Here is a 24,650-nt window from a genome sequence, read left to right as displayed (position 1 = left end):
TGAACCTGCCCCAGGAGCCTGGAGCGCCGCGCACCGCGGGGGGGGCGGGGACGGCCTCCCTCCCTCCCTCCCTTCCCCGCGGTCGCCCCGCGCGGCAGCGCCTCCCGCGGCCGCCAGGGGGCGCCGGGCGGCGGCGCGGCTGTCGCAAAAGCGTCGCGAGGGCGTCCTCGCTCGGCGGCCGCGGCCGCCCATATAAGCGGAGCGCGCGGCGGCCCCAGCCAGGATGGAGGCAGCGGCGGCCGCGGCGGCCCGGCCCGGCGCGGGCGGCGTGGCGGGGCGGCTGGCGGGCGGCCCGCGCTGCTGAGCGCTCGGCCTGCGGCCATGCTGGCGTGGCGCGCGGCGCGCGGCTCGTGGGGGGCCCTGCGCGCGGCCGCCTGGGCGCGGGGGGCGCGGCCGGCCAAGGCGCGCTCGCGCGGGCTCCTGCCGCCGCCCGCGGCCTGCTGCCCGCGCCGGTGGCTGCGCCCGGCCGCGCCCGGCCCGCGGGCCCACTGCTCGGGCGCGGGGAAGGCGGCCCCCGGGCCCGCGGCGCGAGCGGAGGCGCCGGGCGGCCGCTGGGTCCCGGTACGTGGCGGGCCGGGCCGGGCCGGGCGGGGTGCGGGGTGCGGGGTGCGGGCTCCGCGGCCGGGCCTCGAAGCCCCGCGGGAGCCGCCCGCCCGAGGCCCCGCACGCGCCGCCCCGGTCCAGCCGTTCTTAATCTCCTGGCGGGATCCCCACGGCCAGGGCAGGGGCGGGAAATCCTCGAGAGGGACCGGGCCTTCGCGAGGGCAGGGCTGGCGCTGTCCTTTGACCTCTGGCGGCCGGACACGGTGGGAGGATGGGGGCTAATTAAAAGTCGCTTAGTTGGCGATTTCAAGATCCGTGAGCCCCGAGTTATAGAGGACGAGTAGCGCTGTGTTTGAGGTAACGAGGGAAATGCTTATCCACTTACCCGCTGGACCATTTCCCAGGCAGCCGATGCAGGGCGTGAGTGGGAGCCAGCCCTTGATGTCATGTTAGCAGGGCCGTGCAATTATTACATCTTCAATTGTTAGGTCTCCGGCGGGCCCTGGGCTGCTCTCCTGCAGCGGCATGGGTCGAAGTGGCCTCCGCTCCCCTTCGAGCTGCCCGTGTGGGGCTTTGGTTCCTGGGTGCTGTGAAGCTGCCCTGGCCGAAGCCCTTCCCAGAACGGCAGTGGTTGGTCGAGTATGCCACAGGTTATCTGGTTGGGTAATCTGAGACTAGTTTTCCGAATGGTAACTTGGGGACTTTGATGAATGTACAGCTTTATTATAACCGAAAAATTGTATGCAGAACGCGAAAAAACCTGTCTTCGCGGTTGCATTAGCATTCAGATATGCTTGTTAATTCACTAAACGAAATGATGGGTCCGTTGGCAACGTTGTGTCGGTTTAATTTTGCTCCCACAGATAACCCCCGAGATTAATTTTAGGACTCTTCATTCCGATTCTTTGCTTCGTTAACCCATTTTCTCACTTGCGAACTGCCTGTCTCTCCCTCAGTCCCTTCTGTGAGCTGCTGTAACTTTGGGTGGTATTTGACCCTGTGCCACAGTCTAGTCAACAGACTTTATCATTTTTTCCTCTGGATTCTGAAACACTGATCTTTGAACTCGTTGTGGAATATATTCTGAGAACGTTTTTTGTATGATTATATAATGAGGTCCTGTTTTCAATTTTTTTTAAAAAAAAAGTGTCCAGAGCAGAGGTCTGGTATTAATCCTTGTTTGTGGAACTATTTGACATTCTATAGCTTTCTGGGAGTATTTGAAACTTGACCCCAACCCCTGCCACCCAATTATCCCTGTAAGCTGAGCTGCTTTCTTCTTGTTGGGGTCTCTTTATAAGTATGTACTTAATGTCTGCAGAATTCCTTTTCTTACAGTGTTGGTTTTGGATTTTTTTTTTTTTTTTTTTTTTTTTAGTGGTACTGGGGGTGGAACTCAAAGGCTTTCTGCCTCTGGGCTATACTCCCAAACCTATACACTTTATTTGGAAACAAGGTCTCACTAAGTTGCTGAGAGCCTTACTCAGTAGCTGAGGCTGGCTTCGAACCTGTGCGATCCTCCTGTCTCAGCCTCCCAAGCTCGGGGATTACAAGCGTGCGCCACCACGCCCAGCTTGGTTTTGGATTTTCAAAAGATGCTTTTGGAAATGAGCTCTTCCACTTTTTTCTAAAGCAAAGTTAACTAAGCTTCAGGCAACCTGGTTACTGATTAAGAAGCAGTTAAGAAAGGTTAGTTCTTTGAAGAGAAAGAAAGCCTCATGGGGTGATATTGCAGTCTTGATTCCGTGGAGGAGGAATGCTTTAGGGAAAGGCATTTTCTTGTTATTTCTGTACCCTGTTGGGCAGGTGTCTTAGCTCTGCCGAGACTTTTTCAAGTTGAAATAACCTATCATAAATCAGATCTGTTTGGCAAGGAAGGTTTTTTACTCAGAGCAGCTGTCAGAGCCCTTTTGTTAGTGCCAGCTTCAAACAGCTTGGCTCCAAAGGAGGTTTCAAGGAATGATAGCTCCAGGGTGGGAGCTGTGAAAGCCCTTGGTTTCTGCTTGGGAATCTCAACATTCTCGTGGCTGTTTATTTTGTGGACCTGAGGGTTGAGACCGGGGGCATTCTCCCTCTGAGTTACACCCCCAGCCCTATTTTATTTTTTATTTTGAAAGTCTCACTAAGTTGCAGAGGGCCTAAGTTGCTACGGCTGCCCAGAAACTGTGATCCTCCTGCCTCAGCCTCTCAAGTGCTGGGATTATAGACCTGCACCACCACCCCCAGTTCCTTAGCTGTAGAACAGGTTTACAAATTTTTATTTACAAGTATCTCAGAGAAATGAAACGTGCCTCTGACTTAGTGATAAGGTTATAGAGTCAAATCTGGGTTTTTCCCTCCTCTTCATTCATACCTCTGTAGAGCGTGACAGTATCCTTTTGATGGATGTGTGTAAGGAAATGAGGGAGGTTGGTTGGTTGTAGTCATTTTTGTGTGTTTGTGGCATTAGGGATCTAGTCCTGGGGCATTCTACCTCTGAGCTACACCTCCCAGCCCTTTTTATTTTTAATTTTGAAACATAGTCTATCTAACTTGAGAAGCTTGGAACCAGTGATCTTCCTGTCTCAGCCTTACAAGTACTGGGATTACACACTGGTGCCATCGACTTGCAGCGTCTGAAGCCAGGATGCCTAGGGTTGATAATTTGATAAGTTGGCTTTTTTTTTTTCTGAAACCAATTTGTCTACTTACAAGAACACTGGGAAGTTTCACTTTTAAAAGCAGTATTGAAATTTCAAAATGTTAATAACAAAGTCAAGTTTAAGGCTTAACTATGTGGTAGATAATACACTTGTTTCTCTTCTCTGTTTAGAACAAGACTATATATGTGTGTATGTACTAAATTTAAAGTTTATGTAGCCTTTTACTCTTAAGTTTAGTACGTATATTTTTCTGATGGATGGAGCTGTTTAAAATGTGAACGTGTATATTGCATTTAAACTTTGTTGTCTCTGTGTTTCAGTATGAAAATCCATGGACAATCCCAAATATGTTGTCAATGACGAGAATTGGCTTGGCCCCAGTTTTGGGATATTTGATTATTGAGGAAGATTTTAATGTCGCACTGGGAGTCTTTGCTTTGGCTGGGCTAACGGATCTGGTAAGTTGTGAAAGCACTCTCCTTTTCCTCCCTTCTAATCGCATGGTCTCTACTACTGTCCTGAAATAGCAAAGCCTTCCTCAGCTTTTCCTTGGAAGGAAATCCCCAAGCGTAGGGACCTGACTTTAGCATCTGTGTGGAACTGTTTGTTTTATGATCTCAGGGAGGAAGTAAAGGTTGTAGAGAGGGGTAAGAGGGGGCATTTCTTACTGTGGGAGCAAAAAATAACCTTAAAAATCCTCAGGAGCTGAGTGCTTGCTTTAGGGATAGAAATAAAGAAGGGAAGCCATGAGACTTTTTTGCTATTTGTTGTGATCAAAAGTACTCCATCTGCAAGAAGAGTTGATTTTCCCAGTGGGGAGGGACACAGTGCCCTGTGGTTAGTGGCCTAGGGAGCCAGGAGGGGACCAGGGACTGTGGAGGCCTGCGCTCTGTTCCGTACCCTCCGGGGCTCTGCAGAAGGCCTGCCGTGCCTAGGCAGCGGTGTCCTTGAGCTCTTTCGACCAGCATGTCAGTTACGGGAGGGGGAGGATTGACTTGAGTGACCTCAAGTTAAAGCTGGGAAAGTAGTTTTATTAACAGAAGGCTACTGATACTTTTGTGGGCTGCCCAGCTGTCATCAAGTGTGACATTATTTATGTTTATCATCCAATTTGCTTTTATAAAGGCTTTGAAATAAGCCGAACATGGTGGCACGCACCCGTAATGCCAGGATTCAGGAGACTGAGATAGGAGGATCACAGGTTTGAGCCTCAGCAACTTCATATGACCCTGTCTCAAAATAAAACACAAAATAGGCTGGTCTATAGCTCAGAGGTAGAATGCCTATGGGTTCAACCTCTAGTACCAAAAAAAAAAGATAAAAAGGACAATTAGAAATTGCTTTGAAAACCACATGTCCTAAGAGAGTTGGGAGGAGTGGGGAAGAGGTAGAGGAAAGTACAAGTCAAGGCAAAGTTAGCGTGTGAAAATAGATGTAATACTTGTTTTTTGGTGGTTTTTTTTTTTTTTTTTTTTTTTCTTTTTGGCAGTCCTGGGGAACAAACCCAGGCACTGGTCCTGCGCTCTACCACTGACCTGCGTTCCCAGCCCACAGTTCTCCTTGTACAGGGCTGGTTGGGATGCATGGGAGCACCCAGAGAGGCAGCGTTAATTTGGTGCCTCTTCAAACCAATTTATGTTTGAAAAGCTTTGCTCAACTTTGATGTAGTGAGAATAGAAGCTCATTTTCTGTAAATTGCATCCCAACTTTCTTTGCAATGTCAGCTAATCCTTTGGAGGTTCCTGGAACCAGACTCTACCTGCCTGGTGGCGTGGCATTGGTGAGCGGTACAGGGCTAGCTGGGCTCGTGAAGGGCAAGCGAGGGACAGCGCCCGCGCTGCTGCGAGGCCTTCCAGCGGCGTCAGGCCCAGCCCTCGGGTTGGCTCTGGCCTTGCTTTTCCCGAGGTCAGCTCCTGTTTGTCATCGCCTCCTCCCTTTTCAGTCTCCTCCCGCCTGCTTTTATTTCTCAAGGCCCCCAGTCATTAGCGTGCTCTCCAAGTCTGCCAGAGGTCATCATACTGATAAGGAAATTTTTATGTAAGAGACAAGAATTTTTTTAGTTATTGGTTCACTTTTTTTATCTGCTAGCTTGTTGGGTATATTGCAATATTCATTGCATGGAAGAGACGCTGCGCGAACATTTTCTAAGTGTGTCAGGTGTGTGTGGCAACCTGAGTTCGCACTTCACGTTTATTCCACGGAGGTTTTGATAACTCCAGGCTGGCCACCGAGCCCATGGGCAGACAGCTGTGAGCAGGGATGGAGGGAAGGGTGTGGTCTGGACGGCATGTGGGAAAGGCTGCGGAGGAGGGAGGAGGCGCAGGCCGCTGGAAGGACGCCTCTCAGCGCGCGGGCTCTGGCGCTGCTGCTGGCGTGGGCTGGAGTTCAGAGTTAGAAGTGAACGGGTTGGGATAATGTTTTGACGATAACGTTATGTCGGTAGACTGGACATGTGGAGTGAAAGAAGAGTCACATAGGAACATTGGACTTTGGGTTATTTACTTTATCCTCTTTTTAAAAACCAGGTGCATTGAGGTAAGATTCTCTGGAATGGGCAGCATTTGGGAGAGGACAGGCTTTAGGGAGAAGTGCCAAGAATTGTGGTGCCTGTCCATTAGAGGCATCAGCTGAGCGCGTGGGAAGAATTTGTCATTATGGAGGTACAGGTTTAGGAGCCATCACATGAGGCTCATTGAAGTGCAAGCTGGGTGTGGTGGTGCCTGCCTGTAATCCCAGTATTTGAGAAGCGGAGACAAAGGAGGATGGCTGGTTTGAGGACAGCCTCAGCAACTTAGCAAGGCCCTCTGCAACTTAGAGAGACCCTGTTTCAAAATAAAGAATAAGGCTGGGCGTGATGGTGCACACTTGCATGTAATCCCAGCACTTGGGAGGCTGAGACAGGAGGATCGCACAGGTTCGAAGCCAGCCTCAGCTACTTAGTGAGGCTCTTGGCAACTTAGACCCTGCTTCCAAATAAAATATAAAAAATAGGTCTGGGAGTATAGCCCGGAGGTAGAAAGCCTCTGGGTTCCACCCCTAGTACCACAAAAAATTAAATAAAAAGTAAAAAGTAGTTCTGGGGTGTAGCTCCAAGGTGTAGTGCCTGCATTCTATCCTCAATACTGGAAAAAAAATACACACACACACACACACACACACACACACACACCCAAAAAAAAAAAAAAAAAGAATAAAAAATAGGTCTGGAGTCTCACTCAGAGGTAGAATGCACCTGACTGAATTCAATCCCTAGTACCACACACACATAAAGATAGAGAAGTGGGTGAACCACCTGGTCTCAAGTAAAACACGAGGATTGAGGGACAGGGAAGTGAGCTACAGTGTGGCAATGAGCAGACGCCAGGAGGGCGCTGAGGGAGGCTGGTAAGGAAGGCAGAGAACGGCAGGGAGGCGTGCCCCGGGGTGGGGGGGTGCCCCGGGAGGGCGGGCGTGGAGTCTGGGATGCGGGCTGGGTGGGCAGTGTGAGGTGTGGCCATGGTGGGTGCTGTTAGCTGATTACGAGTGACAGGTAAGAAGGAGCGACAGAAGGGGAGGTGAGGACGGAGGAGGCAGGTCACACGAGGTGAGGGCCCGCGCTGCAGCTGAGGGTGCGCGGGTCGGTGGATTTGGTGGGGGATATAAAACTGCTAACAGTCTAGGTTTCCTCAAGGAAAATCTAGAGGTGGTCACGGCTAGCATGAGGATTCAGGAGAGAGGAAGTAGGGCTGAAGAGAGAGGACGGGCCTGGGAGAGGAGGCAAGTGCAGTGGGGGCCCGGCATGCCGAGGTCGGGGGACACTCGGGGCCAGGAGTTGGGAGGAGACCTGTCGGCCCAGTGTGCTTTCTGGAGCCGTGTCCAGCAGCAGTTGGCGCGCAGTCCCAGGGTGCAGGTGGTTGTTTCTGGCAGGGCTAAGGGAGAGTGGCTTGAGGACGTGTCGGTGTCCACCAAGGGAAGAGACGAGGATATTATGGACCTTGGAATCCCAGTGTGAGAGCTCTGGTGAGAACAAGAGGCTGATGCTGTAAAAAAGAAGCAGGCAGCAGGTTAAGCCCCCCTGGGGCCAGAAACTGAACCAAAAGCTGGAGCGCCAGAGCCCAGCTCGCACTCGACGTGCATCGCCTCTACTGCTGAAGAATGCGTCGGGTCTCCAGCTGAGATGCTAATAGGGAGTAACTGCTTGTTTTGAAGAAGCACTAAGTACCGAGCACTGAACAGGTATCAGTTTTCTGTGCTGGCGACACCCAGCCGTTTGGGCTGGGCAGTCACACCTCTCTTCTAGACGAGCAACTCGCGAGTGCCCAAGGTCCTGCAGCTAGTAAGTGGCAGAGCCAGGCCTTGAACAGCTCAGCTGCGCACACCGCATTCTTAGCCCCTGAAGCGTGCTCTCGCTGTCTCCTTGAGCTCACTGGGATGCTTGACATTTGGAGGACTTTCTCATTCTTTAGAGTACTGTGTTTAATTACATATAAATCTTATTTCGCCCCCTAGAAATAGGAATCGAGAAATCAAACGTTTGTTAAAGCTTGAAGTTAAATAAAATGAGTAAACCAGATGGGGCGGCACATGCCTGTAATCCCAGTACTTGGAGGCTGAGACGGGAGGATAGCAGGTTTGAGGCTAGCGTCAGCAACTTAGAGAGGCAGCAACTTAGGGAGACCTTGTTTCAAAGTGAAAAATTTAAAAAGCTGGGGGTGTAGCTCAGAGGTCGAATGCCTGTGGGTTCAATCTCCAATTCTAAAAAACAGTAAAAAATGAGTAAAAGCCAGGTAAAGATGGGGGTAAAACAGCCCATGAACCTCGCTTAGTGTGTATGGATAGCGTTTGGTTTTAGTCCTTCTCTTTGTGAAGTTAGGCTGGGGACCTATATTTTTATGGTAAATGCTGGCAACTAGTTACTTTTTTTTTTTTTTTTTTTTTTTTTTTTTTTGGTGGTACTGGGGTTCCTGGCAGCCCTTCTACCTCCGGGCTACACTCCCAGACCTATTTTTACATTTTTATTTGGAAACAGGGTCTCCTAAGCCAGCGCGCGCGGCTGGCTTCGAACCTGCGCGGTCCTCCTGTCTCTGCCTCCCAAGCGCGGGGATGACAAGCGTGCGCCACCACGCCCGGCTCTAGTTACTGTTTTTAAAAGCTCTGGCAGATCAATTAAAACCAGGCTTTAGGCCTCCTCCTTTGGCTTGCTGGCAGCTGTTTGACGTCTGCTTTAAACTATCTGTTTCCAGTAATAAGTCATAGAAATGAGTATCCGGATTTTAACTAGGCCAGATACAGAGGACTGAGGTTTTTATCCAGTACATGCAATGCAAATATAACAGTGGTACTGAACGCAGTAAATTCCAACGTTGAGAGTAAGTTAGAACGTAAGGAGCCGGGTCGTATTAAAGAGTAAAGAGGGAGGGGGAGATCGGCCGCAGCAGGGAGCCGGCCTGGCGAGTTCAGGCTCTGTTGCCATGCTTTCCTGAGTGTGTGTGGGTTCCTTACATTTCCAGATTTGTGTCTGGTTTCATCCCACAAAGGGACATTGTGAAAACGGGGAGATAAAACGGAAGGCCTTGGGGATAAACCATGGAGGTATTTTCAGGCCATTTGCTAATTTAAAAGTGAAGTGTATCACTGAAAACATAAGAATGGGGATAAGAAACAGATTTTGAGAGTTGTTATTCTGGTATCTCTAACTTCAAAATATCTACCTGTTCCTATCATGACATTTATAAAACAAACACTTCTATTTTCAGTTGGATGGATTTATTGCTCGAAACTGGGCCAATCAAAAGTCAGCTTTGGGAAGTGCTCTTGATCCACTTGCTGATAAGATACTTATCAGCATCTTATATGTTAGCTTGACATATGCAGATCTTATCCCAGGTAAGAATGCCATCCTGCGTACTTGTCAATAGCATAGGTAAGAGCCACATTCATCAGCTTAGGATTTCTCGAGAGACATAATTTTAATCCAAAATTATATTTTTGAACTTTAAACTATTTCCCTAATTTTTAGTTATTGAATTGTTTTGCTTATCAAAATGGACTTTTTTAAAGAATTTATGTCCTTTTACTTATAGAAGCAGTGTTTTCTTAGTAAGATTGTTTAAAATTAAAGTTAAACAAATATTTCCTAGTGCCAATCCATATTACTCTAGAATCTTTCATGCTCTAGTATATGTTTTTAGTGCCTAGCTTTCTGAGAAGTAATTTAAATTTTTTCCTGTCTCTATCTTTAAGTTTAATTATAATATGAACTCTGAAGTCATAAATATATCTGTAAAATTTCACGCTATTAATTTAGACATTCTTGTGCAGTTTTCAAATCATACCTAAAGTTTATACATTATCTCAATACTTTTTCTAACAACATTTTATGATCTTTTGCTTTGCGTTTTGCATGTACCTTTCTAGTTGCTTATCTTCTACTTCAGCTGTATTTCTCAAATCGATTTTTCTCTCATTCCAGATTAACTGTTTTTTTCCCCCCCAAAAATTAGAAATAGGATCTGAGAAGAGAAGCTTGCCATCTGGTCCCTCAGTGCTGTATTATTATTGACATTTGATAGGAAGATGTATAGTGGCATTTATTTTAGTCAAGTGTAGTCTTCAAGCTTAAAGTTCTTTCTCTTTGTCACCTTTAGTTTTAAAAGTTGTGAAAACAAATTTAAAAATCAATTATAAGCCGGGCATGGTGGCGCATGCTTGTAATCCCAGTGCTTGGGAGGTTGAGACAGGAGGATCACTCAGATTCGAAGCCAGCCTCAGCTACTGAGTGAGGCTCTCAGCAACTTAGTGAGACCCTGTTTCCAAATAAAATAGAAAATAGGTCTGGAAGTATGGCCCAGAGGTAGAAAGCCTCTGGGTTCCACCCCCAGTACCACCAAGGGGGGAAAAAAGACTAAAATAAAGGACTGGGTATTCAGAAGTACAATGCCCCTGGGTTCTACCCCAGTACTGGAAAGAAGAAGAAGAAAAAAAAAAAGAATTATACAAGCCAGGCATGGTAACACATGCTTGTGATCCCCGCATTTAGGAGGCTGAGACAGGAGAATTGCGTTTCGAGGACAGCCTCAGCTACTTAGTGAAGCTCTTTGCAACTCAGACCTTTTTTCGAAATACAGAATAAAAATAGGGCTGGGAGTGTAGCTTGGAGGTAGAATGCCCCTGGGTTCCATCCCCAGCACCACCAAAAAAAAAAAGACAAGAAGAATTGTGTATGTGATTGGGGAACTGGAGGAGCAGGGCTACTTGTTCTTATACATTTTAAGGGAAAAAACCTACAAAGCATTCTGTTGACTTTAAAATTCAGTATATTTTTATAGTATGTGTATTTTTTGTATTTCTCATTTCTTAAAGTTACATTGTGTTGTGTTATTTATTCAGGTTGGCTAAGTCATTTTCCCCGATGAATGTAAAAATTATTCCCAGGTTTTGGTATTATGTAATGTTTTGTGAGAGGGTGTGTGTATGTGTGTGTTGTCCTCCAAACTCCGTCTTCCCTTCACTATCATTTTGGGAATTTCTGTTTCTCCTGTGTAGCATCTATTTTGCTAGGCCCCAATGTCTTTCCTTCTGGTTAAGTGAATCCTCCAGTTTCCTGTAAAAAGATGCAGTATGGCGGCAAAACTTTGGGAAGTCCTGGACATCTAAAATGTCTTTATTCTAGCCGGGCGTGGGGGCGCAGGCTTGTAATCCCATCTCCTGAGAGGCTGAGCCAGGAGGATCGCACGGGTTCGAAGCCAGCCTCAGCTACTGAGTGAGGCTTTCAGCAACTTAGTGAGACTGTTTCCAAATAAAGTATAAAACAGGTCTGGGAGTACAGCCCGGAGGTAGAAAAGCCCCTGGGTTCCATCCCCAGTACCACCAAAAAACAAACAAACAAAATCTTTATTCTACTTTCTGTACTTGATTGGCCATTGAATGGCCATAGCTTTTCAGTTACACATCATTTTGACTGAGAATTTTGACAGTCCTCTTCTATAGACTTTCTCATTTCATCTTGCTGTAGAGAAGTCTCATAGCATTCTGAGAGTTTTTCCTTTATTATATCATTGGATTTTGTATTAGAAATGTTTAAAAAAATTTTTCCTAATTTTTTTCCTTTCTCCTCCTCCTCCTAAGTCCTCCTTTTCTTCCTCCTCCTCTTTTTTTGTGGTACTAGTTGTACCCCAGGGCATTTACCTCTGGGCTACAACCTCAGCCCTATTTTTTAGTTTGAAACAGGGTCTCGCTAAGTTGCTGAGTTTGGTTGCAAACCTGTCATCCTCCTGTCTCAGCCTCCTGAGAACTGGGACTACTAGTGTGTGCCACTTGTAGTCTAAAGATTAGACTACAAATTATCTGTCTAAAGATTTTATTTCTGATTGCTTATCTGTACACCTAGTTATCCCAGCTGTTTTCTTTAATTAAAAAAATTTATATTTTGCAGACTCACTGCAATGCCCAAGTCCATTTCTAGGTTGTCTCCTTCTTCCTGTTGATTTGCCAGTCTTTGTACCAGTCACATTCTACGCTTTGCTGAAAGCCTAAATCTTTGACAGAGCAAGTCGTCCTACATTGCCTATTCTTAGGACTTCCCATCGGTGTATGAATTATAGGATCAGCTTTTCCAGAAACAGCAACTCTTTCTCGGGGGGGGGGGGGATTTGGTTGAGATCTTGATTGGGATTGCATTAAATCTGACAGATCTATTGGGAGGAATTGACATTTTTACAATAGTAAGTAGGACTTCCCATCGGTGTATGAATTATAGGATCAGCTTTTCCAGAAACAGCAACTCTTTCTGGGGGGGGGGGGAATTTGGTTGAGATCTTGATTGGGATTGCATCAAATCTGACAGATCTATTGGGAGGAATTGACATTTTTACAATAGTAAGTCTTCCAGTCCACAAACATGTTCATCTCTATTTGGGTTTTCCATAATGTCTCTGAAAGTTTTTTAAATTTTCTCCAGAGAAATAATAATTTTTTGATAGATTTATTTATTTATTTGCAATATTGGGGAATTGAACCCAGGGACATTCTACCTCTGAGCTACACCTCTATTCCTATTTTTTATTCTTTTAAAACACAGTCTCACTAAGCTGCAGAGGGCCTCACTAAGTAGCTGAGGCTGGCCACAAATCTGCAATCCTCCTGTCTCAACCTCCCAAGTACTGGGATTACAAGCGTGTGCCACCATACCTGGCCTTAGATTTATTCTTAAATACCTGATAGTTCTGAATGTTCTTGTAAATGGTAGCTTTTAAAAATTACATTAATAATTGATAGGATTAATAACTGATAGGATGAAAATCATTTCTGTTTCTTATGTTGATTTATATGTCTAACAAATTTTATCTCTAATACAAATTCTATATTTATATACTTCCTCGGTTACATACTTTTATATTTTTTTTGACGGGTCTGGGGATGGAACCCAGGGACATTCTACCTCCGAGCTCCCCCCTCCTACCCTATTTTTATTTTTTATTTTGAAACAGGTTGCGGAGGGCCTCACTGAGTAGCTGAGGCTGTCTGCGAACCGTGATCCTCAGGTCTCAGCCTCCGAATGCTGGGATGACAAGCGTGCGCCACCGCGCCCGGCTCAGTTACATACCTCTTATGACTGTTCACAGCATATTTCTTTTGTGGTCCTTCAGTTTCTCTTTTACCTACCTGTAGGAGTGGCATCTGTTTTATCCCTAGTCTCCTAATGGTTCACTGCTGAAGGGTTTTGAGGAGATTCTTTTTTTCAAGTTAAGAAGTTCCCATTTGTTAGGAGTTAGAGTTTTTAATCACGATTGAAGTAGAAATTTCTTTGTGTGTGTGTGTTGTGGTACTGGGGGTGAAACCCAGGGGCTTTCTACCTCTGGGCTACACTCCCAGGCCTATTTTATATTTTATTTGGAGACAGGGTCTCACTGTTGTCGAAAGCCTTACTAAGTAGCTGAGGCTGGCTTCCAACCTGCATGGTCCTCCTGCCTCAGCCTCCCAAGCGCGGGGATTTCAAGCGTGCACCACCACGCCCAGCCCTTTGTATATTTTGATCAATCATTTTTCTCTCTATGGCGTTGATACGAGGTAAATTATATTACTGATTTTCTAGTGTTAAAACAACCTGCACTTCCTGGTATAAACAACATGAAGGTGTTGCTGGATTTGGTGCTAGTATTTAAGATTTCACAATTAGATTCATGACATTGACCTCGAATTCTTTTCTTCAAGTACCTTTCTTAGCCTCATAGAATGAGATGGGGAATTTTTTTTTGTCCTTCTATTGTAAGATGTTTTGGTGAGATTATAGTTATTTCCATTTTAAATGTTTGATAGTTTTTTGAAGCTATTGAAGCCTGGAATTTTCGTTTGCAGAGTCTTGAAATAACCAATTTTTAAAAATTGTTAACAGGACGATTCAGTTTTAATAGTTCATCTTTTGATCATTGCATAGATTGCGATGTTTTCTAGAAATTTGTCCATTTCTTCTGTGTTGTAACTAATTATCATGAGCTGTTGATTGTTGATTATTTGCCCCCCCCCCCCATCGGTCTTTCCAGGGGCCTGTCAGTTTTATGAATCTTCAGATAACCAACTTTCTGTTGTTGATCTTCTGTGATGTGCTTTTATTTTTTTGGTACTGGGGATTGAACCCAGGAGAATTCTACCTCTGAGCTATACCCCCAGCCCTATTTTGTTGTGTGTGGTTTTTTAAATGTGGAAACAGGGTCTCCCTAAGTTGCTGAGGCTGTCCTCAAACCTGCAACCCTCCTGTCTCATCCTCCCAAGTACTGGTATTACAAGCATGTGCTACCACACCTGGCTCATTGGTGTTCTTTTAAAAAGTTTCTTATATTAGTTCTGTATCATAGGAATAAAATAGCCATGTGTGTAATTTAAAATTTTTAAATAGTTATATTTAAAAAATAAGAGGAAACAGGTGAGAATAATTTGGGGATATTTTTATCTAACCCACTATTTCATTTCAACGTATAATCAATGAAAATGTTGCCCAGTTGTTTCTGCCGTGCTTCAGCGTCTCCTGCTGGTTTGCACTTGCTGCACCTGTCGCTGCTGAGCGGTCCGTTCAGGCGCTGCTGCTGCAGAGGCTGCCGTAGGGGACGGTGCAGCCGAGCATGGCACGAAACTCACTGCTTCTCGCTTTTCTAAAGCTTCATGTCAAGCTGAACATTGCCCTAAAACTTCTTTTACATGGCATATATTAATGTTAGTATTTTTTCATATTCTAATAGAAAATATTTTCTTTCCTATTTCCATTACGATTCTTTCACCTATCTAGTTAATAAGTACTTATTTCTTAATTCATTTTCATTATGTGGGGATTTTCTAGCTTTATTTTTTTCTGCAGTATTGTGGATAGAACCCAGGGGCATTCTAGCTCTGAGCTACACACCCAGCCTATTTTTAATTCTTCTGAAACAGGGTCTCACCAGTTGCAAAGGGCCTCACTAAGTAGTTGAGGCTGTCCTCGAACCGTGATCCTCCTTTCTCAGCCCCCTAATGCTGGGATTACAGGCCTGTGCCACCATGCCTGGCTTCTAGCTATCTTTTTATTACTGATTTTAAGCATAATTAGCGTATGTTCAGAGAACACATTCTATGATTATAGTCCTTAAGCCTAGAATGAAGTGGGCTTTGTTAAGCATTTCATCCATGCTGCGTGAGTGCACGTTCTGCAGGGGTCGGGTGTGTGGTGCTCGGGTTTTTAACCCTGTTGAAGTCTCTTATGTCTCTGTTGACTTTTGTCTTCGTTTGGTCTGCATATTGTGTCAATTACTCAGTCGGTTAACCTTTCCTCCTGTGTGTCTAGCTTTCTGATTTTTCTTTGCAGTTTTGATTTTGCTATCTTTTGAATTCATACTAAGTTCGTATAAACGGCACTGCTGGGTCTCCCTGGGGACTTGGCTTTGTTTTACGAGATGACCCACCAGGCATAGATGGTCCATCTCGGCACTATGCTCACTGCCGCATCGCTGCAGGTTGGAGTCCATGGCGCCGCCCGGCACAGGCTGGACCCCGCAGGCCCGCATCCCCAGGCCGCCATCTTGGCGTCCTTCACGGCACTGTGCGCAATTTGCTGCCCTGAAAGTGCGAGTGTAGATGGCATTCAGCCGCCAGCGATCGCCGTAGAAGAGGCTTCTGAAGTGAAAGCTCGCGTTTTTCTAGGTTGGCTGGCATTCTGTCGCTGAGTGCAGGAGCCTTTTCTCCTTGGAGTAGTGTGGCCAGCAAGGGCTGGGCCAGGAGCACTTACATCAGAGCCGTGGCCAGCAAGACTGGTGTAAATCTGTAATGAAGACGTTGTGTCTGTAATTTTGTTCGAGTTATAAAAGCTGACAGGATTTTAGAACTAAAGAGGTCAATAAATACAGCCTCAAGTAATTCCTAAAAGAAGTTTTTTGAAAATAGGGAAGGGCTAGATGTGATTCTTTTATTTCTATAATTGAAAAAAATTGAACTGTTTGAACTCGGGATTTTTTTTCTCTTTTAAAAATATTTTTTTTTTTTTTTTTTGGTGGTACTGAGGTTCCTGGAAGCCCTTCTACCTCTGGGCTACACTCCCAGACCTATTTTTATATTTTTATTTAGAAACAGGGTCTCCTAAGCCAGCGCGCGCGGCTGGCTTCGAACCTGCGCGATCCTCCTGTCTCCGCCTCCCAAGCGCGGGGATTACAAGCGTGCGCCACCACGCCCGGCAAAATATTTTTTTTTTTCTGTATAAAAGAGGCTCATAGTGTAAAAGTCTCTATAGTGCAGGAAGATATAAAGTGAAATAATTTCTCTGTTCTCCTGTTCTTCAACAAAGGTACTTTGGCTGTCACCTAAAATACTGTCTTTGGCTGTGATTATGAGACGATGTTGCAAAATTCAAGGAATGAATCCAACTGGAAAACTAGACACACAGAAATGTGAACCCCTAGCCGGCGTGGTGGGCACGCTTGTGATCCCCGCGCTTGGGAGGCAGAGACAGGAGGATCGCGCAGGTTCGAAGCCAGACGCGCTGGCTTAGGAGACCCTGTTTCCAAAAAATAAAATAGGTCTGGGAGTGTAGCCTGGAGGTATGGAGGTAGAAGGGCTTCCAGGAACCCCAATACCACCAAAAAAAAAAAAAAAAAGGCGAACCCATTCTCAGTCATTTAGTCAAATGACATTACACCCAAAAAATTTTAGATTTTGGAACATTTCACATTTTGAATTTTTGGATTGAGGATTCTTAAGTGTCTATGCAAATATTTCAGAATCTGAAAAACTTGAAGCATTTCTTGTTCTAAGCACGGCGAGTAAGGTACAGTCAGTCTATAATAAGAAAACTCTTGATACGTTGGACCCATTGAATGCCTGGGCAGGGAAAAAATCCTGGCTGCCTGGCTAGGAGCTGCCTGGACAAGATTGGGGTTGTCTTTGTCTCCTCACAGGTCGTACATATAGCAAGGTTCATTCTTCAGAGAACAGTCTAACCTGCAGACAGCTAATCAGAGCTCCTGAAACCTCAGCCTGGCACAGTGGCACAGGCTTGTAAGCCCAAGACTTGGGAAGCTGAGACAGCAGGATCGCAGGTTCAAGATCAGCCTCGGCAGCTTAGACAGCATCCTAGAGAGACCCTGTTTCAAAAACAAAAATGAAGCCAGGCATGGTGGCCTGTGCCTGTAATCCCAGTACTTGGGAGGCTGAAACAGAAGCATCCCAATTTTTAAGCCATCTAAACTAAGAGCTAATGAGGCTCTTAGCAACTTAGCTAGATCCTGTTTCCAAATAAAAAATAAAATAGGGTCCAGTGGTAAAATATCCTGGGTTCAGTACCCAGCACTAAACAGAAGCAGAGTCGAAGTCCCCGACACTCTCATCTCCTAGCTGCTTGTCATGTCTTTGCATCTAACCCTAACGAGCATGGTGATCTTTTCTCCAAATCCACGAAGCTGAGAAGTAGCAGAGCAGGAGACGGGAAGGAGGGAGCAGGAGCCCGCTGTCTGCAGACTCCGGCTGACAGGGGAGGGGGAGAAGCAGGTGTGAAGGCAGTCAGCCGTCCAGAGCGCAGCCGCTCCGCACTCTTGTTGAGAGACCACCAGAGGCCAGGGGTTCCAGCGGGGACTGACCACGTCAGCACATGTGTAGGAGGGCATTTTACCTAGGGAAGGCGGTTCATGGCAAGGCTGGATGCGACTTTGTTATAGTCATGCTGTCTGTTCATAATTCCAAAGTCCTCATTAAGCTTATGCTTTATTTTTCAGTTCCACTTACTTACATGATAATTTCAAGAGATGTAGTGTTGATTGCTGCTGTTTTTTATGTCAGATATCGAACTCTTCCAACACCGGTGAGTTTGTTTCAAAAAATATTCTTTTATCCTTAAGGCAAGAATAGAGATTGACTTTATTGTATGCTTGTTCAGTCTGTAGAAATAATGTACAGCAATTATTTTTTACTCATTTACCAAGAGTTTTAAAAAATTACATTAAAATTAATTTACATTAAAATTAAATTACAAAAATTTTGTAATTAAATTACAAAAACTAATTTACATTAAAAATTAATTACATTATTATTTGAATCATACTAAGGCAGTTATTGAACACAAATAATCTATTTGTTTGTTTGTTTGTTTTGCAGTCCTGGGGATGGAACCCAGGGGCGTTCTACCTCCGAGCTCCACCCCCACCTCTATTTTTTATTCTTTATTTTGAAACACGGTCTCGCTAAGTTGTAAAGGGCCTCATTAAGTAGCTGAGGCTGGCCATGCACTGATTCTTCTGTCTCAGCCTCCCCAATGCTGGGATGACAAGCGTGCGCCACGACGCCCGGCTAATAAACAGTTTTTCAGAAGCCATGTTTCCGTTTTAAGTCCAACTCTAAGGTTGATGAAAGTCAGCTCAGCCCGCAGGCCTCGCAGCACACTGTCAGAGGTGCTTCACATAGCTCCGGGCCGTGTGGTCTGATTAGCCTTTAAGCACTGTTTAAAACCAGCCTTAGAGTCACACTGAGCGGGAGCGGCTTGCCCGCGTCCTTGCTCACTCTTCTGTGAGTACCCGAGCACAGCTGTCCCCTAACCTCACGAGTCTCAGCCCAGTGAAGAGAGGACGGTATTCATTTGTTTTTAAGAAAATTGTGCCAAGAGAGTCTTACTGAGTTTATTTAGCAAAAACTTTGATTACATCTGCGTCAGGATTTATTTATTTATTTATTTGCAGTACCGGGGATTGAACCCAGAGGTTTTCTACTTCCGAGCTACACCCCCTGCCCTATTTTTTATTATTTATTTTGAAACAGGGCCTCACTAAGTAGCCGAGGCTGGCTGCGAACTGTGATCCTCCTGTCTCAGCTGCCCACATACATGCTGGGATTACAAGCGTGTACTGCCATGCCCAGTAAACATTAGGATTTTGTAAGACAAGAAATAAGTATATAAATTCTAAAGAATCAATTTTCAGTAGCCTGTATCTGATTATAAGAATGTAGGTACTGCTCACTTAACACCATGAGAGATGCATACAAAGGGGCTTCTAGCATAGGGCCGGCAGTGGTGAGCACGCAGTGACTGCTACCTATGTATAATAAAATGTTTGTTTTAAACTTGAGCAATAAATTGAAACCTTTTTTTTTTTTTTTTGGTCCCCTGCCAGAGAACACTAGCTAAGTATTTCAACCCTTGCTATGCTACTGCGAGGTTAAAACCAACATTCATCAGCAAGGTAAGAGACACACAGCATCCTTTAAAGGTACTCCTGGGGAATGTTTACATGGAATATGAACCTCAGGCAAGAGCAGCTGGAAGTGAGATGGCTTTGAGCAGGCGGGCGGGAGGGTAGAGAAGGGAGGAGCAGTTGTTGGTTGAGACGCAGAGGTGATCAAGAGTCCTGTGGTTTTCCTTCCTCGGTCCCTACGGTGAAACATCATCTCCTAAGGCCTTTCGTTTGCAGCTGACGTAGGTAGGGGTAGAAGGTTCCTCCAGTAGCATTAGTAGCAGCCACAGTGTTCTCGCCCTTGTTTCCTGGGTCATCTCAGAGTGACTGCCGTCTCTGTGCCCAGGAAGGACCCTCGGTGCCCTCGGGCCGCACTTGTTTCCTAGTCCCTCGCACTTGCTCCCGCGCCCTTTGGTCCCCTTCCTGCGTTAGAGATGTGACAGTTTGGGGCTGGTCTTGGAGATGGGGCGTGGCTTTTGTTCAGAGACTCCCTGGGGTGGGCTTTCACCCACACACAGGGACTTTGTGCCTTCGGTGACTCGTCTCTGTATCAGGTCAGCCGTGGGAGCACCACTGTAGGAAGTGGCTGCAGAACAGGCGCGCCCTGCAGACTCGTGCTCAGGCCGACTCCAGCCCAGTTTATCATTTACTTTTAAAGTGAAGCGGGGCCCTTGCCACTTGGCTCAGAGTGGATGCTAGACGGAGGTCTTCTTGGCACGCAGTGCTCAGCGTCTTGTTCAGACTCGCACACGGAGCCTTTTGAGCGGAGGGCGCCGCTGGGCCGTTTCTAGTTGTTTCCTTTCCTCGCCCCTGCTGCCTCTTGGTGCAGAATCGCGCTCTTCTCCTTCAGAGAGGCTCCTCATGGAGCTGAGCGCATTGCAGTTTGACGGGCGAGTAGAAGGCGCTGGGGAGCAGGAGGGGATCTGGCTGCAGGCTTAGTTCTTTTCTGGTCTTTGACTACGGGCAAAGTCACCTACCTCATTTTTTTCTTACTTTTTTTATTGGCAGCGTAATAATTCCCATTCAGGGGGCTAGAAAAAAGGGAAGAATTGTGTAACGTTATTGAATTGCTGTGGAAATTCAAGGCAGTAGGACTTGATACTGTCAGTGCCCTCACTGTGTCGGGCAGCTTTCTAGACAGGGCCAGGGGGCCAGGACGCGCTCTCGCCTATGAGTGCTGCCCCGTTGGCATGGCGACCGCAGGTCAGCGGCAAGCATGCTGTGAGCTGTCCTGATGGGCCCCGCCCGCCCTTGACTCTAAATTGAAACAGAATCCTGATGCTAATGTTATATCGCTTCTTTTTTCTTTTTAAGGTAAACACAGCTGTCCAGTTAATCCTGGTGGCAGCTTCTTTAGCAGCTCCGGTTTTCAATTATGCTGACAGCATTTATCTTCAGATACTGTGGTGAGCTACACGTACTCTGTAACATTTGCTAATGTCAACAGTGGTTTATTTTGACATTCCTAGACATAATTTTGTTCCAGGATTATTACTGAATGATAGGTATCATTCTTAAGCTTATTTTTAAGTATGGGCGGTAGACATGAGCTTTCATGCAAATTAAAACGAACGGGAGGCACTGCCAATGTGTTGGGGTTTGAGAGGAGGACAAGTCTCCAGCCAGGAGGAAGGGGCTCGCTTTGGGAAGAAGTGGCATTGAACCAGGAGGTTCAGGTGGACTTTGAGCAGGAGGAGGCTGGTGGCGGCCATCAAGGGCAGGACAGATCCTCAGCACAGTCGGTGTGGGGGGACAGAGGCTGCAGGCAAGGGCATCCGGCCTGGTGGAGGGGTCTAGTGGGAGTGACCCCTCGGGAGAGGAGTTTGACTCTTACTTTAATATGCTAGTTGCTTATTCATAGTCTTAGAAATACACACTTTCAGAATTCAGGATGTGCCACGTTGACTTCCTTATAAATCTTCTCACTTGATACAGTCCAGGCCAGAAAGTGGTTGATTAATCAGTCACCTAAACCAAAGAATCTTTTAAAATGATACACATTCTAAACTTTTTAATCTAAAAGTATAAGTGTGTGTCCTTCTGACTCATGTTTTCTGGTACAAGGTGAAGGCTTCTTCCTTGGGCAGGGGCCATCGGCAGGAGTGTCCTCGCTCAATGCCGTCCGCAGTGCAGCCTCTCGTCTTCCGCTTTTGCTGCCTTAAGGTGATGCAGGAACTTCAGACCTGTGCTAAGCAGTCTATTGTAGAGTCCACCTCGGGCTCTCACAGGGTTCTCCCGCTTCGTTCACAGTCCTTTCCTACTTCTTCTGCCACGGTTTATTCTTTCCAAAGAACCCAGCTTAGTTCTCAGAAATAGCGGTTCTTCCTACACTTGCTTTTCATGGTTCCTGTATGGATTTAGAAGGCCAGACTAACAGGAGCAGATTTGGGATCAGAGAAAACGTCCTGCTGCCTGTGCCTCGCCTGGGGAGGGAGCAGCAGCTTCCTGTGAGCTGGCCGTCCCCGCCCACCATGCCCGGGGCCCGGTTGACCTGGCAGCTCAGTAAAGAGAGCTGAGTCACTTACACCACTCAGTGTCCCTGGAGTCATTAGAAATTGTAAGAAAGAGAGTCTTGTATTCTGTGTAGCGTGGAGCAGTGGACAGGGCACCGGCGCTTTAGAGAGAGGAAACCACACCGGGCTGTGTGGCCCTGTCACGGCCCCGAGCCAGTTCCGTCTCATCTGCAGGAAGAGGTGGTCGTGAGTACGAGAACACAGGTCCTGGGGCAGTCTGGACAGAAAGGACAGTCGCTAGGAGGAGTACTTTGTAGGCCTCGCTAGCTGGGTTAGTTTTGGTCCACTTTACTTACTCAACTGAAATCCTAAAGAAAAGTGTATGTTTAGATGTTTGTAGTTAAAAAAATTATGCCACACAGCCCTTTTTACTCTTTATGTCGGTCTTATAAATGTATTCTTCATGATCCCCACGTCACTGTTTTAGATTTGACAATTGAGTCTTTTTTCCTTCCATAAAAGGTGTTTTACAGCGTTCACCACAGCTGCATCAGCTTACAGTTATTACCATTATGGTCGGAAAACAGTTCAGGTGATAAAGGACAGGTGAAGGCCGTGCGTGCCCTGAGCCGGAGCAGCGCGTGCAGCAGCGCCAGCCGAGAGCTGCGGAGCTGCTCTGCTTTGGTGCTCGGCTTCAGAAGACTCAGAACGAACCATGGCATCGAGATTGAAGTAATGTGCGTTGAGAATAAGCTTGATCATGGGCAGGTGCAGAATTTCCAATGTATTTTTAAAATATAAATAAAATTATAATTTAGAGTTTTTAATCTTAGGTTTCTTGATTATAAAAGATGAATTATTCCGATTATTTTGAGTCTCTTTTTATATATATATTTTTAAAAACATAATTCAGAGCATGGAAACCACGGAGTTGACACCTCTCTTTAGAATTCAGTGTTCACAACGCAGTAAGGGAGTTTCCTGGAATTAAATATATATCCTGTACAACTTACATATTTTTACGTTTGATTTTTAGATCTGCATACACATTAGCAATTCATGTGGTTAATATTTGATCATTTAGGATAATGAGGATAATGGTAGCTTATTTGTGAAGTAAAGGGGTTAAAGAGATTTAAAATATAGTAAGTTTTGAAAACAAGTAAGATCAAACAAAAGAAAAGGTATTGAAGTTCATGTCCATAGTCTTCCAACTTCTCAGGTGCCTAGTAGTTTATGTGTCAGGATAACAATTATAACAAAAGCAATTGAAATATATAGCCTTTGCATCTAAAACAGTGGATTATAGCAAGCCTTCTTGCCGTGTTTCTAACCTAGCGATGTTTGTATGATTCTGGAACCTGTACTCCTATATTATGTAAATAATATGAAACTGTATATTTTTCAAAGGTTTTTTAAACTTTGGGGAATATTCTTTTGTTAAGATGTTAAAAGAATAAAAGAGCTGGAAAAACCATACCGTAACCTTGGGTCTTGCCACGCTGTGAGCTTCCTGGCCGTGCTTGCACACGTTTTCGGGTTCGTGCAGTCCGCTCAGATGGACTTTTAGACCTGATTGCTGCCCCGCCACGGGGAAGGCAGCAGACAAGGCGGCCGTGGCTGTGCGGTTGGTCCCTCTCAACAGTGGAGGCTGCTGCTGCCCGTTGTCCCTGGTTTTAGTCCCAGTGTAGCATGGAGTCATGCCCTGAGATTATCCCTGCACAGCCTGTTGGGCTTATTTAAATTAAAATGGGAAACTAGAAGCAAAACTCAACCCGGCTTTGTGCGCCAGTGTGCCCATTGCCCGCTGCCCCTGGCACCCCTGTGTGTTCTCTGCTCGCTCACAGCGGAGCCGCCCTCGGCCCGGGGCACACGGAAGCCTCAGCCAGGGCCGCTGCCGCTGCCCTCTCCATGGAGGGGAGGGAGGGAGAGAGGCGGGCAGCGTGGAGCTGGCTGTTCCTCTCCAGAGCCTCCCACACAGCCTCATGACCTGGAGGTGCGAAAACTGGAGGTGGAACTCCTGCTGCTGGACGATCAGGATACAGTGAGGGAGCGAGCGGCAGCCAAGCTCAGCACACACGAGTTTCTAAAAAGCAAGACTCGCCGGGCGTGGTGCGCACTTGTAATCCCAGTACTCGGTGGCTGGGGCAGGATGATCACAGGTTCGCGGCCAGCCTCAGCTATTCAGGCCCTCCGCAACTTAGTGAGGCCTTGTTTCAAAATAAAGAATAGAAAACTGGGCCGGAGGCATAGCTTTTAGGTCATTTAGTCCAATTCTCTTGGTAATGTGATGATACCAGAGCTATGCTTTAGAATATCGAAGCTCTTTCAAAATTCAAACACCAAGGAATACACAGCAGGACTCAGGACTCGGGTCCTCAGTCCGAGCTTGGGTGTGCAGCGTCTGCAGCAGGTTTTGGAAACGTGTGGAATTCAGATGACTGTGTCTTACAATAGAAATAAATGCTATTGGGGGTTGGACTGTGTCCCCCAAAAAGATATGCTCAAGTCTTAACCTGCAGTACCTGTGAATGTGCCCTTAGGGAAACGGGGTCTTTGCAGATGGGTCTCAATCCAGTGACTAGTGTCTCTAAGGAAAGGGAAACGTGGACACAGACAGTGTCACGAGGTAGGGAGGGACAGCTCGGGTGATGTCTGCAAGCCCAGGAGCTCCGAGGATTGTTGCCAGCCATTAGGAGTGACAGAAGCGCAAGACAGTTCTCCCTCAAGCTCTGGAGGAACCAGCCCTTTCGTGGTCAGAATTTGGGATCAAACTATGGTAAGTCCACTTCTGAAACCACTTAGTTTGTGGTAACTTCTTACGGTGGTCACAGAAAACTAATGTGAACAAAAAAAATCTAGAAATAGGACCCCGATTATAATTTCTTAGAGTCACTTTTCCCCCTAAGTTTGTGTCACAGTAAAAAGGTATAGTAGACCCATCCCACAAGAAAACACGAGTAATTAAAGCATTGATGCGGTTGGGAGCAGACGGAAGCTTGGCTTCTAGCTGGAACCCGGGGGTCTCCTTTTGCCCCCTTCCCCCCTCATTAAAAGTTCCTGAAAGTGGGCTAATTGTGCTTCCTGAGCGAGCAGTTCATAGTACCCTTGCCCCCTTGGCCTTAGGTAAAATCACAGTTAAGCACTAACCTGAGTAGATGGCCTTTTCCTGTTTGACAAGAGTTCTCAGAAGACCAGTTTGGGTTTTTTTGTGGGTCTGGGGATGAAACCTAGGGGCATTTGACCTACAAGCTACACCCTGCCCTGTTTTTTATTCTTTATTTTGAAACAGGGTCTCACTAAGTTGCAGAGGGCCTCACTAAGTAGCTGAGGCTGTCCACGAACTGCGATCCTCC

The 24,650-nt window shown here is 46.3% G+C and overlaps 1 protein-coding gene across 1 annotated transcript; it reads left to right on the top strand.

Annotated features, from left to right (window-relative positions):
- Window positions 1-321: 321 nt before the first annotated feature.
- On the top strand, window positions 322-21,904 carry CRLS1 (cardiolipin synthase 1; the record flags this gene model as incomplete). The annotated part of the gene is made up of 7 exons (XM_080716614.1): window positions 322-561; window positions 3,506-3,643; window positions 8,921-9,050; window positions 17,393-17,478; window positions 18,782-18,850; window positions 20,156-20,247; window positions 21,817-21,904. The coding sequence occupies 7 exons, from the start codon at window positions 322-324 to the stop codon at window positions 21,902-21,904; spliced, it is 843 nt and encodes a 280-aa protein (XP_080572740.1).
- Window positions 21,905-24,650: the final 2,746 nt, after the last annotated feature.

This window comes from Muscardinus avellanarius, assembly GCF_963383645.1.
Source record: "Muscardinus avellanarius genome assembly, chromosome: 19".
Classification (NCBI taxonomy): domain Eukaryota; kingdom Metazoa; phylum Chordata; class Mammalia; order Rodentia; family Gliridae; genus Muscardinus; species Muscardinus avellanarius.
The sequence above is the reverse complement of the archived record's forward strand: the minus strand, read 5'-3'. Positions and strand labels throughout refer to the sequence as shown.